This window comes from Phyllostomus hastatus, unplaced genomic scaffold (assembly GCF_019186645.2).
Source record: "Phyllostomus hastatus isolate PE091 unplaced genomic scaffold, TTU_PhHast_1.1 phas_contig_137, whole genome shotgun sequence".
NCBI classification, from domain to species: Eukaryota; Metazoa; Chordata; class Mammalia; order Chiroptera; family Phyllostomidae; genus Phyllostomus; species Phyllostomus hastatus.
Genome location: NW_025333583.1, coordinates 341,486 through 356,138, shown reverse-complemented (window position 1 = coordinate 356,138; position 14,653 = coordinate 341,486). Strand labels below are relative to the sequence as shown.

General features: G+C 47.8%; 1 protein-coding gene across 4 annotated transcripts in view; it reads right to left on the bottom strand.

The window, feature by feature from the left end:
* SP110 (SP110 nuclear body protein) overlaps positions 1 to 11,619 on the bottom strand; it is a 39,651-nt gene extending 28,032 nt beyond the window's left edge. For 2 of the 4 annotated variants that reach the window (XM_045854835.1, XM_045854853.1), the window contains exons 1-7: positions 11,437 to 11,619; positions 8,452 to 8,599; positions 6,718 to 6,907; positions 4,395 to 4,670; positions 3,991 to 4,056; positions 3,072 to 3,155; positions 1,649 to 1,726 (exon numbers count right to left, since the gene is read on the bottom strand). In XM_045854835.1, the coding sequence (XP_045710791.1) occupies positions 1,649 to 1,726; positions 3,072 to 3,155; positions 3,991 to 4,056; positions 4,395 to 4,670; positions 6,718 to 6,907; positions 8,452 to 8,598 (841 nt within the window). In that variant the 5' untranslated portion in view covers position 8,599; positions 11,437 to 11,619. The remainder of the gene's footprint in view (positions 1 to 1,648; positions 1,727 to 3,071; positions 3,156 to 3,990; positions 4,057 to 4,394; positions 4,671 to 6,717; positions 6,908 to 8,451; positions 8,600 to 11,436) is intronic. The other 2 variants (XM_045854843.1, XM_045854862.1) reach the window with 1 other exon arrangement.
* Between the last annotated feature and the right edge of the window lie 3,034 nt (positions 11,620 to 14,653).

Sequence of the window (14,653 nt, the reverse complement as noted above, 5' to 3'; positions counted from 1 at the left end):
GTAATGGGGGAGAGGAAATCCCACAGTGGCCAAGGAGGCAGAGGCATGAAGAAAAGGAAATGCCGAGTCTGGGTAACGCACTTACTGGGAGCTTTGTTGTGAAATGGAGGGGAGGGCTATGGAGGCAGGTGAAATGGGATGGGGGTCAAGAGGAAGTTCCTTTGTAGGCTTTGGCCACTGGCTGGATGCAGACCCTTGTGAGAGGCTGATGCTGAATTCTCAGGAGAGAGGGGATCATGGATGCTGTCAGGTGAGGTGGAAGGTGGAGAGAAGGAGGGATGCAGGGAGGAGGGGACCTTGGGAGCTCTAAGTGAGAGGATTCCCATCTGATGCTTTTCTATCAAGGAGGAGGAAAATTAATCTCTTGAGAATAAAAGGAGGCATTGATGGGTGGGGGGGGTCAGAGGTTTGAAAAGAGAAGAGCTCAAGGTTTGAAAAGGTCATCACAAGAAGTGGCACTGTCACATGGGGTGGAGGGATCATTGAGCTGAAACCATGACGGCCTGGCAGGGGCCATCTGCCCTGCTGTGTGCCTCTCCCCAGCAGTGCCTGCTTTTAGATGTGTGGTGCAGAAAGCAATCAGTCTCCTCCAAGACCTTCCAGAGACTTCTAGGAAATGACAGAGAGTCAAGGCATGTTAAGTATCAGCAATATGTTACTGAAATGATGGATCCTGGATGCTAAGCTGGCATGAAGGGGCGTGAAGAAAGGCAGATGATGGACTGGAAAAGGGAAAGGCCAGTGGACTGGTCATCAAAGTGAGGTGGATGCTGCAGCGGGAACACACTGCAGGGAGAAGTCGGGGAGGGTATTTCTGAGTTCATTTTAAAGACTTCTGAGGGAGGGAGATTAGAGGTTGAACGATTGTTGTCGAAAGAGCACACTTCAAGGATTAGTCAAAAAGGAATTCTTTAATTATTGGGAAGTTGATCCAGGTTGAGTGATGAAACTGGGTTGTGGATTGTCTTTGGGTGCAGGAGGCCACGCATTGCAGGAAGAAAAAGCCATGGGGAATTAGCAGATGGAAGATTGGAGAGATCAGTGTACTGGATGGGCCTGTGATTCACATGCACCTGGGAGGTGTCCAGGATGGTGGCAGGGCTTGACATAGAAATACTCCAAGTCAGCCTTGAGCTCTGCTGGGCCGTGGAGGGGAAGTCAAGGAATGATGCTGACGAAGTAGTGAATATTGCACTTGAATGTTGAAGCCGCAGACAAGGGGGTGGGGGAGAAGGGGCCTGGCTGGGGACAGTGTGGAGCAAAGTGTGAGCATCCGACCTGCTTTTCTCCCCGAGGTGAGAGATAGCAGAGAATGGGCAGCTATGCCTTAAGCGACAGCAGAGCGCTCTTGGGAAACCACTTATAGTTAAAGAAGGACATGCGACTAACCCTCCGTGAAGCTGAGGCTATAGGAGAGCTTGGTGATTGCAGAACAGGCAATTCCAATGGCCCTAAATGCCTTCTGCTTTTCCTACAATTCCATAAAAGCCTTAAAGAAAGAGGTGATGAAGGGAATTGAAAAACAAATTATACGGAGCATCACCACTACAATCCCATAGTGAGTGCATGTGACAAGATATGACCAGAAGAACAGAACACAGGACCCAGCTCCCCCTCCTGATATCTCCAAGAGAGAGGCAGTCCTTACCTTTCTTGACAGGAGGTGTGCCGGAGGCCTCCTGGGCCTTTTTCGGGTCTTTTGGTTTAGGAGAATCATTTATTATCACTGACAAAGGAAAGAGAATTCATTTCAGAGGTAAGAGGGCTCAAGAGAAAGCGCTGAGGGCACTCAATACTAGAACAAGAGGGCAGGGGACATGTGTGGCCCAGGGCTAGGGACCTGCCAGTCAACAGGGTTCCCTAGATCTGCCTTCATTCGATCCACCTGTGGTTATTGTGACCTGCGTGACTATCACAGAACCAGGGAAAGACTGCCCACAGAGGAAGGCTTGGTGTGCCCCATTTGGATGGGTTCCCCGTGCTCAGCGGAAGACAGACACAGGGGATCTCAGGAGTCCTCACTCGGGCAGTGAGGCTGAGAGCAGGGTAAGTGCTGACCTTGAATTCCGAAGGTCACAGCCAAGGTGCATGTCTGCCATATGAAAAGTACATGTCATTGCTTAGATGACTATGAATGGATATGTTTCACCAGCTCTATCTGTGATTATTTCACCTTGTGCAGCAGTGAAGGAGGCTGAGCGCCTTCTATATTTCAGTCAAAGACAGCAGGAGCCAGCTGGCAGTAGCTAGCACTTGTTAACAGTAAATAAATGCCCAGTTCTTAGTTTCTGCTGCACTAAGAAAGGCAGAAGGGCACGAAGCCACAACAGATAAAGGCTGGTCTCAGGGAAAGCTGTGTGCTTTCTGTTTTCACAAGGCCACCACATCCATCTCAAATTCTGGCCTCTTTAGGAACAGGTAGCCAGGGCAGGTGGTGAGCAGTCACTGGAGCCTTTAAACGATTTGCTGCATTTCAAAAAAAATTAATAATATCCATTTTGAAAAATCCAAACATACAGAAATTTTGAGGGTTGAAAGTGAAAGTTCTCCACAGTCAGGGTGGGGACTGGAAGGAGGACCATTTGTGTCCGGGGCGGCAATTGAGCTTTAGGGCCACACAGTGATTTTGTTTGCTTTGCATTTTGATGGAGCAGTTTTGAGATTTACCTGATTGAAGTGGCCTCAGAGAGTGGCTGAGTGCCAAACAGCCCTGCCCTGGCGCAGCCCTTCGTGCTTTCCCTCTGTGTCCCCACCACTAGTCCTTCTGGTGTCTGAAGACCCCTTGGTGGTGTTGGAGTCCAGGTCCAAGAAGTATTAGTGGGGATCCCATTCTTTGTCATTGGTGCCCCCTCCCAGTGCACCTTGCCCTCCCCAGGGACTCTGGCTCCTTCCAGGAGCTCAGAGCTCCTGTCTGTCCAAGCCCCGTGGGCTGGCTGAGCGCCCAGGAGCTGCTGCATGTGCTGGTGGTCAGGAGCAGAGAGGAGAGCCCTGTCTCTAGAAGATTCATATGGCTTCTCCTTCCTGCAGACACAAAAACTAAGGTGCACTTAAGTTATTTAAATCAAAATTACCTGGCGTGTGGGCTGGGGCAACATGAGGAATCTCTTCAGCTTCATCCTTCTTTTTTGTTCGTGGGGTCAGGTTGTCATTGGACACTGAGCAGAAGAAAAAAAGGGATTTCAGGTGCCAGGACCAGCAAGCAGGGACCACAGAAAGAGGGCGAGAATGATCTGTTTTAGCTGGTAAAAATGACGGGGCCGGACCACACGCCACAGCCTGGTGAGGGTGAGACAGAGTGGGAGCGTGCACCCTCCTTCCTTCCAGTTAGTTGGCTACTTACTAATTTAATGATGGTCTCTATTCTGTTCTTTGGAAGATCTAGAAGGTGGAATCTTACATTGTTTTTGCTTTGCATTTATGTTAACCTTATTTGGATGTATGTATTAGAGGTGTGGAGGAGACCTCATTTGGACCAGAGGACCCCTGATTCCCAGAATTCATGATGCCATCTCTGGCAGCACCCCAAAACATACCATGCTCAGTAAGTGACACAGTCTTAGAAACTAAATGAGCCCCAGCACACATTTACACTGTTATCATCTTTTCTCACAATTTCAATACCACTACTCTGAGAATTCAAGGCACATGAAAATTCATACGGTTGAAACCGAAAGGCCTATAATCCATCAGAGGGTGAGCATTCGGGTGAGGGTGGTGGATGGGTGTGTTGCCTAGGGTACCGGTCAGTCAGAACAGTGTGTTTTGAGTGTTGGCTGGACGGGACTGTTGGACATCACAGCATCAGCCTGGCTGCGGCAGCGTCCCTGAAAAGCGGTCCTGTGCCGAGTTGGTGCCTTGCTTCTCCTCTGTCTTTTTGTCATGTCCCGTTCTTTCTCTCAGGGCTCCTGCCACAAGCCTCCTGGCCCGCGGGTGTGTGTTGTCCCTTCGCAGCCACTTTGACCCAAGCTAACTCAGCCCCAAGGACATTACCTTGCGCAGCGGCAGGGGGTGTGCCGGCCATCCGTTGTGAGTTTTCTTCATCGTTTATGTGGGATGCTGGGTTGGCCATGGAAGAGAGGGAGCGAAAGTCATTGCAGGTTGCAGGCACAGGGTGTGGGGAGGGCAAGTGAAGGGTAAAAATGCCCAGGGCAGATGGAGCATCAAGCTCCAAGGGCAGAGGATTGGGCTGTTCCAGGGGTGGAAGCAGGGGCTTTGGGCACTCCCCACCCAGGCCCCTCACAGTGTCTGTAACCCTTCCCGGAAAGCACTGTGTATGAGAGGTGGGTGCATGGAAGGGGCAGATCAGCACAAAGATGGGACCCTGGGGCTCTAGAGGCGGCCACAGGCACCCTAGGCTGGCGGTGCACAGGTGTAGGACAGGGTCTGTTTCCCACCTGGAGTGATCCTTTCTTTCTGGATGACTCTGGGAAGATCTTTGGCAGGGCCGGCAGGGCCGGCAGGGCCGGCAGGGGCAGCAGGGCTGGGCTGCTTGCCCAGAACTTGAGCCTGGGGCTGAGGGGCTGCTCTGGGCTCGCCCACTTTGGGCACAGGGATTGGGCGCCTCAGTGGTGCAGGCAGTGGCAGCAGGGTCTGGTGGGCGCTTCTCATCGCTGGGTTGGCTGGGGCTTCAAAAGAGCTTGGTGTGGACGATCTTCCACAGGGAATGAAAACTGGGGGTGAAAAGGGCACATATCAGCACCATAGAAACTCAGAAATATTTGGGGAAAGGATTTTTCCCTCCTTCCCTCCCTCCCTCTCCTTCTCCTTTCCTTCCTCACCCAAGGATGTTTACTGATTAGAGAGAGGGGAGGGGAGAGAGAGAGAGAAATATCGATGGGCTGTTTCCTGTATGTACCCCGACCAGGTATTCGACCGTAACTTGTGTATGTGCCCTGACTGGGAATTGAACTGGCAACATTTTGATGTACAGCATGACACTCCAAACAACCCAGCCAGGACATGGGGGAAAGGATTGTTTTTTTAACACATAATTGGCAACAGGTTGGGGGCATGGAGTTACTTATTCTCTTCTAGGTGCATAGAATTGATTCATCATTATCATTGTCAATTTGTAAATTTGATTTTGGACATTCAGTGCTATAAAACTATATCTAGCCTTTGCTCTAATACCGAAGTAGTTTCACACATAATGTTGAGTTTCACTTTGTGCCCAGGGATTTAATTATTTTTTCCTTTTCCTTAATTTTGGTTTCAGAATATAGGTGATTATGAGTAATGTTTTAATGGAAGTAGATGTCCTTGTTTTAATAAATAAACACATCACACTTCCCTGTAGCAAATACGATAAGATACAAATTTCTGCCCATAGTGCCTCTGGTTTCTGCTCACCTTGCACCCTATGACCCGGCCACACCACACTTCCTTCCCTCCCCTAACACCCCAGGCTCTTGGCTTGTCCTATGCTGTCCGCCTGCACGGCCAAGGGTGGGGTTCTCCTATGATTCTTCTCCACCATTTATTTCAGAAGTAGAGTTGTCCCAGCCAGCGAATAGAAAAAGGAGAGTAAGGTGAGGTTTTGGAGAGGGTCCCAGAAAAGAAATCACGGAGCTGTAGATCGAGAAGGATGTTTGAGCTCAGCCAGGCCGGAGTGGGGGGCAGCGCATCAGCGCGCGGGCCGCCCGGCTGCCAGACTTGTTTAGCGTGGCCTCTGAGAGCCCGTTTCTCCCGGCACTGCCCCATGCTGCCGGAGCGCGAGCCCACGTGCTGCGGGGCCCACCTCGGGGGTGACTGTTGTCTTTTCCTGCCCCGTTAGCCCAAGGAACCCCTCCTCCCTTTGGGGAGGAGCCTCTTGGTGGTCAGGTGTCAGGGAGTAGCCGAAGAGCTGTCGACAGTGGTATCTGCTGGCCTTCCCCCTGCCATCCTCGGAGAAGGGAACCATGTGTCTCTCCCTCAGATCTAAAATGGTTTTACCATCTGCTCCTCTTACTTCTCCCCCTGCCAGCTCTACCATCGCTCTTTCTTCTACTCCTTTATTTATTCAGTTCTTTCTCCGTCTAAGTGTGCTTCCTGCTCCACTTCCTTCTCCCACCCTGCCTGTCTGCAATTTCGCTTCCTTCCTCATCACGCTCTGCCTTCCAGCTACCCTCTTTAGAGCAGTGATTACAATCTCAGGCCCTGGTATTAGGAGATCCAAGTAGGACTTCTGACTCTGCTCTTAATAGACAAATAACTTAGGAAAGTCATTCTGAGCTTTAATTTCCTTATGGGTCATGTGGGGAAGATTAGGATTGTTTTAAATACTATATTAGGTAATCATATAAATTGTCCGGGATAATTCCTGGCATATACTAAGCACTCAAAAACAAAAAAACCCAACAAAAAGATACTTGTATCCATTACTCTTCCTCTCTGGCTCTCCTGGTCCTTCTGTCAGAAAGGGTCTCTGTAACTTTGCATTTCTGTCACATTATGCATTCCCTAGAGACTGCCCAGTAGGCTAAACTGTACGATTTCCCCCAAATTCATAGACTAGGTAAGACAGAAAGATTTGTGTCCTCCAGAAAGTCGTCTGAGAGGGCCAGGGCCAGAGCTAGCCTTGCCTGCCTGGACTGTGACAGAGCGTGGCCCATACCTTCCCCAGGAGAAAGCGGGCAATGCAAGCGCATCTTCCAGGGGGCTGGGGAGTAGCTAGAACTCTCAGCCCAACCACTCCCCTCACGTGTCTATAGCCCCAGAGGGATCTGAGGAGCCTCGTACCAGTTTTGAAGCTTCTGAGGACTGCGTTCAGGTTGGGGTATTCCCGCAGGTTGATCTGGCTGAACAACATCTCCAGAAGCGCCGGGTGAAACGAGTCCTCCAGTTTGGTGAGGATGTTGTGCACCACTTTGGACACAGGGACCATATTTCTGCAGGCTTCCATAGATTCCTGGACGAGTGGAATCACATTCTATTGTAATTGATCATAAAGTGAAATGGAGGTTGATCAGGCATTTGTGGTTTTCTAAGTTGTAAAAACGCTATTTTGCTCTTTTAAGAAGGAATTTAAGGCCAAATGTATAGTCAAGTTGTCTAAGTAGAGAAATCACAGTTCCCCATGTTTACTTTGGAAACTTCCCATATGTTTTGATAGCTCGTCACGGGAATAAGTAACTTAGCCTTCTTTAAAATAAGTCTGTTTTGTGGACCTTATTTTAGGTACATTTGAAGGAAGAGGGAAATTTTAAGAAAGGAAAGTGGAGTCAAAGGCAGTGATGGTGTAATGGGTTCTCTAAGGCTCTGGGCACGACACTTCAGCAATTGACCTGAAGTGTAATGTAGTGGTCGGTCACCAGGGGCATTTCTGTTGAAGCGGTTCCAGCCATAAGGAACCCACCCAGGGGACTCTTCTTGATGAGAGGATGGCTGAAACGAGAAGCATGGCAGGAGAGAATCAATTGCAAAACGCTTACGGAGCACCTCCTAGGCTAGTCCTTGGGTACCAAGCAGTGGAGAAGATCAACATGGTGCTACTCTTATTGAGGAGGGGGCGCTGCCAGGCAAGGGAGGCAGGCATTAAGGAATAAACACAAATTAAATAAGTACCCAATTATTGTCGGTAGAAGTTTTATTAAGGGAATGAAAAGATTTCTATGAGAGAGAATAATGAGGGGGACCTTAATTAGGTGAGTGGGTCAAGGAGGCCTCTCTGGGGGGTGACATCCAGGCTGTGACCTGGAGAGGGCTTGGGGCCAACCAGGCCAAGACAGTAAGGAGATGGTTCTGCCACCGCCAGTACTTCCTAGGCTCTCAGGAAATGCTTCAAAAACCCAAATTATGTGAAAAGAGTGTCATTCTCGTTAAACATATATAAAAACACAAAGAATATAAAAGACATGAGTGTCAAAGAAAAAGAGTGTCATATCTCCTATTGCCTGCCTTTCTCCATCCACATCAGAATGGACTATGGATGACATGCTCTTAGGAATTAGAATGGTGCTACTAGTGGGTTAAATGGTGTCCCTTCCCCTCCAAAGATACGTCCACTTGAAACCTGTGAATGTGATCTCTGGAAAAAAAGTTGTTGCTGGTATAAGTTAAGTATCTTGAAATGAGATCATTTTGGATTAGGGAGGGCCCTAAATCACAATGACAAGTGTCCTTAGAAGAGAGAGAAAGGGAGAAGACACACAAATACAGTGATGTAGGGACAGAAGCAGGGATCAGACAGATGTTTCTGTAAGTCAAGAGTATCAAAGGCTGCTGGTACCACCCGAAGAACGTCAGGGAACAGATTCTCCCAGAATCTCTAGAAGACATCAACCCTGTAACACCTTACTTTTGGATTTCTGGCCTCCAGAACTGTGAGAGAATACCTTTTTTTTTTTTTTTAAGTTACCTGGTTTGAGGCCTTCTAAACTCTAGAAGCCTTGGGGGTTTGTGGTTGGAGACCTCAGTAATCAGGCACTGCTGGTGAAGAGTGGGCTGCCACAGAAGGCGGTCCGCATGACTTACCATGTACATTTTGTCAGTGATGAAGGACTTGTCTCGGAGGCCTTCGAAGAAGGGAAATGGCTTGAATATGGCGTAGGAGATCTCCAGCTTATGATGGATGAAGTGCTCACGGAGAGCATTTTTTAATTCTCTAGTCATGGTGACCATCCTATGGAAGGGGACCGAGAAAAAAAGAAAGAAGCAAAGACGTTGTGTATTCAGGGGGCAGTCCCGTCCCAAAGGCCTGCCTCCCTGAGCAGTCTGCAAAGCAACATCTGCCTCAAAGGCTCATGGGTATTGGAAGCAATGACAACACCCAGCAACAATGGCGGCTAAAAGTAACAGACGTGACCCCAAACCCAAAGGGGCTGCTGGTTAAACATCAGGCAGGTATTAAAAACAGCTAATATTTATTGAGTGCTCCTGGTGTGCCAGATTTTGTTCTAAGGGTTTCACATGCAGTGACTTATTTGATCTTTGCAAAACCCCGGTAAGATGGCTACTATGTTTTTCATTCCTTTTTATCATTGAGGACACTGAGTTGTGGAGAGGTTTAATAACTCGCCCTAAGTTGTGCGGCCGGGACGTGGTGCAGGTGAATAAATCCTGACTTTCTGGTTTCTGGCTCACAGTTGTAAGTTCTGTGGTCTGTGGCAACACTGAGCTGAGTTAAGATTTCCTGAACTGCAGCTTAAGGCACACACAAGCAAGGCCACTGTAAAAAAGATTGTTCACAAACAGGCAGAAAGATGGCAACTTGATAATTGCTTAGACACTTTAATAACCACCAAAGGCCCTGGCTTGGTAGGTCAGTTATTAGAGCACTGTCCTGATACACCAAGGTTGCAGGTTTAATCCCCAGTCAGGGCACATACAAGAACCAACCAAGGAATGCATAAACAAGTGAAACAACTAATTGGTATTTCTCTCTCCCTCTATCTCTAAAAATATCAGTCAGAAACCTGGCTGGCATAGCTCAGTGGATTGAGCGTGGGCTGTGAACCAAAGTGTCACAGGTTTGATTCCCAGACAGGGCACATGCCTGGGTTGCAGGCCATGACCTCCAGCAACCACACATTGATGTTTCTCTCTTTCTCTCTATCTCCCTCCCTTCCCTCTCTAAAAATAAATAAATGAAATCTTTAAAAAATAAATAAAAAATAAAAATATCAGCCAGTAAATAAATCACCCACAATCTTCAAAACAAATAGGCTAAACATATATAAAAACACAAAGAATATAAAAGACTTGATTAACCAATTAATGTATCGATTTCATATCTCAGAACAGACATATGCCTTTTCCTATGCCTTTGCCACTTTATAAAATTCACTATTTATGGGTCATGAGAAAATATTAAGTTTAGTAGGCAGAAAATTTACGGATGACATTCTTGACAAACTGTCCAGAAAAGGGAGGCATTAACAAAATATTCATTCACCTAGAGATATTAAAAAAAAATCAAACACAGATCCCATTTTTCCAACTTTATTTTGTGTGAAGGAGAAAATGGAGCTCTAATTAGTGACTGTTTCCGGGGGTTGAATCCCAGTGGCAGACCGAACACCCCTGTCTCTCTCTCTCCTCAGTCTCAAATCTTTTAAGTTTGGCAGAAAAAAAAACCCCATATATTATAAAAAAGAAAAATCCAGAACAGTACTGGAAAACAAGAAAAAATGCCACAGGGGGTCTATAACTCTGAAGAAATACCGAAAAACGGAGAACAGGTGGGAGAGAAATCTACCGTCCATGACGTGCACGAGGGGAAGTTACTGCAAAGAGCTCAGAGCCAGATAAAGGCAGAATGAATACACGCTGAGAAGAGGAAGAGGCCTTGGGGTTACATTTAGGGCGACTAATTATACAACATTCGGAACAGAACACCTGCCCGATTCCTTATTGTTTTACACAATTTAAAAATATTTTTTCTGTTACGGTTGACATTCAGTACTATATTAGTTTGTGGTTACAGCCCAGTGGTTAGACATTTATAAAACTCACAAAGTGATCTCCCTGATGGATACATGTTCCTCACACCTTGTCTAACAGTTATATTATGATTCCCAGACATGGAGCACAGAGAGGTTAAGTAACCTGCCCAAGGTATTCAGTGACAAAGGAGAGCTCATCGGATCAAAGCCCAGTTTCTGACTAACACCTGATACCACGTCTCATATACCAGTGTTCATATTTTTATGACATAAAGGAGTCTTAAAAACGATCAGGCAAAAGTCAAACATTCATGTAGAAAAAAAGCAAAAGATGTAAACAGGCCCTTTAGGTCAAATGTGCAATAAATAAAATAAAAAAAACATGGCAACTCACTAGTAGTTGAAACTGCAAATGACAACAACTGAGTAACATGTCTGCCTATCCAATCAACCAGGATAGAAAAGAATAGCAATAGTCACAGACCCTCCTGGTGCACATGCAAACATTCTGAACCTTCTGGAGGCTAACTTAGTAATCACGGTTAAATGTCTTCAAATACGTCTTCCCTTAAGTCCCAAATTCCACTTCTAGGAATTGATTTCAGGGAAATAATTATGGATATGCTTAAAGAAAAAAAAATATATAAACAGTTTACAATACAGTCCCGAGGAGATTAAGTGTACTCTCCTTATTTTCCCTTTTCCACCAGCTTCCCAGCTATCCCTTGTCACCTGCACAGTGGATAATGAATGGGTTGCTGTTTGGGGAGGGCAGGATCGCGGAGCAGGGATGAGGAGGGTGGAGAGCCAACCTTGTCCCATACACACCAACAGGCAAGAATTCAGGGAAAAAAGAGCTGAGCTGTGAGTGCACTTCCGCCCTAGGTCTGTCCCTCTGTTTAGCAGTCTCCTATTAAATCCCACATTCCTTCTTCAGCTTTAGAAAACACAGTGTTACAAAGGAGTGGGCCTCACAGTTTAAACAGTTGGGTTCCACCCTGCCACTGCTGCCAGGAAATGATGAATAAAAGTCCCATCGCCAAACATGAATAAAACAGCCAAGCCGAAAACCTACCTGGCTGCTGAGTTTCCCACCTGCTCCTTCCCCTTCCTAGGTGCGGAGGCCAGCCAGGGGTCGCTCCCGAAGGCCTGGGAGAAAGGCAGGCAGGCGGGGAGAAACCGTGGGTGAGGCAGGAAGTCTGTGCTGGGCACAGGCAGCAGCAGCGAAGGCCTGGCTTCAGAGGAAAGAAAAGTGAAACTATTTCGAGCAGATCGTGCAGGAAGCTGAAGGCTGTGCCTGCAGCCTTGCTCCACCCCCTAGAAACTTGGAGATTACCCAGTGCACAGCGATGGACAGGCCCAGGAGGGGTTACAGACGGGGAGGAGGTGTAAGGGTCCAGATCCAGGGTCCAGGGGAATTGAGGAGCCACCAGGGGTCTGCTTCCTTGCCCACCTCTATTTCCCATGACGTCGTTCTGTACTTTTGGGGTGAGGAGCATGTTCTACCACTGCATTGTGGTGATGGTGATGGTGACACAACTGATACATTTACTAGAAACCGTCCGAGTTTAAAAATCTAACAAGCAATTAAAGGGGACGTGAGGTGGCTCAGAAATGCCTGTAATTTGTCAGGATAAAATCATTACCTAAGAAAACTGAAATACAGGGAACCCGAATATAAACTGAAGTTATGCAGAGGTAGGCAGCCCTCCAGGCTGGAAGATGACTGGGAGCTAGGCAGGCAGGGGGGCGTGGGGAGAGTGTGGAACCACAGCTAAGACAGAGACCACTCCATCACCCCCGGAGGTGCCTTCTGCTGGTGTCTCCCCTGCCGCCCCAGCATCAGGCAACCCTGCTCCTCTCTCTGTCACTACAGATGGGTTCTGTCTGTGTTCAAGTTTTATGTCAGTGGAAACACACAGTGTGTGCTTTTTCATCTATGGCTTCCTTTGCTCGTTACCATACTTTTGAGATTTATTTCCGTTGCTACAAGTTGGTAATTTATCACTCTTTAGCAGGTGTGCTGGCCACCTCTTGCTCATTCTGTCTGATCATCACGATGTTGTCGATGTAATCAATCAGTCTGATGGTCTATGGGATGTCCAAGTGATCCAGGTATCTTTGAACCATATTATGACAAGGGGCAGGTGAGTTAAAGTGACTCCTAAACAAAACTGTAAATGAGTACTCTGATCTGTCGTGTGAGAATGAAAAACTGTTTCTGATTCTCCTTTCTAATCAGACAGGAGACGATACCTTTGCCAAATCAATGGCCCCACGCCATGAACCTGAGGCTGTGGGATGATGACCTGGGCTGGGGATCTTACTGCCTCAGCAGTAAGATCCTGGCCTGTTTTCTTATCTCGGTTCTCCAGCTTTCCCATGAATTCTGTGAGCTAGTGAATATACTTCCAAGAAATGGATGTTCTGCTGAGTTAGCCAGAGTCCATGAAGTTACTTGTACCCCCAAACCTCAACTGATTAAAAAGTTGGTACCAGAGAGCGAATTATAGGTAGCAGATCTTCACAGAAATGCGGTCAGTCTGGGCCTGGTTATCTGACCTAATCGGACGTAATGGTCGTGAACATCCCACAAGTGTTCCAAGATGGGGGTTTGCTGGCCTTTAGCAAGCAAGGGCAAGCTAGCAAATGAACTTATAACACCGGACTGTGATCAGGACTCTGCAGCTCACTCCCTGATTCCAAGTGCCAGGTATTGGCACATAAACCCAATGGAGAGAAGTCCTTCAGGTAGAAAGAAAACATCAGCTTGCCTTCAGAGATTATCACCCAGTTGGCCAAAATTTGGGAGGGAGACAGAGGAAGGAGGCAGGCCGGCGTTTTCTTACCCCATGGGTCCCATGCAAGGAAAAGACGACTGATTCTCTAGTGAATGTAGAGAAAAGCAAGGCAGTGGAAAATAGAACCTAAAACTCCAGCTCGTTGTTATCTGGGCTAATGCATGATACTGCAAAGTAGGGCTTTCTGACACACAAGAAAGGAACACCCCTTCAAGCCCAGTCTCACCAGCAGTCAACTGAGGAGCACCAAAGACTTTGTGCTTAGAAGCAAAAGAGACTGGCATGTTTATGTCACTGCCCAGCTCAGTGGTGGCCTGGGTCGGCCTGCTGCCTAGGGCAGAGAGAGAGGAGAAAGAGGGACACCAGGGTGACCATTGTAGTCTGGGCCAGGCTTTGTCTGGGCCACCATGGCCCGTAGAGGCTGAGAACCAAGAGGCTCAGCTTACCAGGTTCTCTGCCCTACATGGTCAGAAGGTAAGGAAAGAGGGAGGGAGAGAAGGAGGGAGAGAAGGAGGGAGAGATGAGGGACATGTGGGAGGGAAGGAGGAAGAGAGACGGGGGTGGGGGGGGGGTGAGAGAGAGAGAGAGAGAGAGAGAGAGAGAGAGAGAGAGAGAGAGAGAGAGAGGAAGGCATGTTTGTGTAGCAGCTGGTGGGCACATAGACCTCCTTGCCCACTCTCCTGGAATCTTTTGGTGGGAAAGAAAGAGCAAAAGTTGGCAGAGGGGTAGAAATCCCTGCCTTCTATATTTTGCAAACATATATATGCAAAACCTGGAGCACATTTACAGTGAGCCAGAAGAACCGGGATTGCTTCGCTTCCCAGTCCCCGCTGTGACCGAGGCCCTGGGTCCTACAGATACCCTGGTTCCTCTTCACTTCTGCCTTCGACCCATTGCCCTACCTGGATTTGTATCCTCTAGTTTCCGGTACCTATTTTATTTGCACATTGTTCCCATTTCTTTATTTTTCAACTTTATGTTGATACAGGGTGTTTTTATGCATTGCTTCAAATCCTTTACAGAATGAGGGCTGGGTGTAACTGAAAAAATTATGTACCAACACAAATGCGACACATTGGTTAATTAACTGGCATCATCTTGACGTTCAAGGCCAAGGTAATCTCAGTTCTAAACCTTCTCCCATCTCATGAGAAGCCTGTAGCTCTCCTCGAGATTTCAGTGACTAGCCGAAGTTCAGTTTTCTTCCTGGTAACTCTGGCTGCCTTTGGAAAGTGCTCCCATATTCAAGAAGTCTTAGAATTCCACACCAGGCTTCTGTGCCCAACCAAACCTGGTGCTCCCCTCTGCTTGCAGGAGTTGGGAGAGTTCTCTCTTAACGCTGGCCGCCTTCCAGAACTTGGAAGAGCATCTCCCCCATTTCATAATGCTGAACGTTTGGGCTGTCCTCAGGCCCAGGTCTGTGCACTGGGCCAGCCTCGCCAGCCTGAAGCTTGCCGCTGTGCCGGGCCAGCCCCTGGGCCTCAGAGAGGA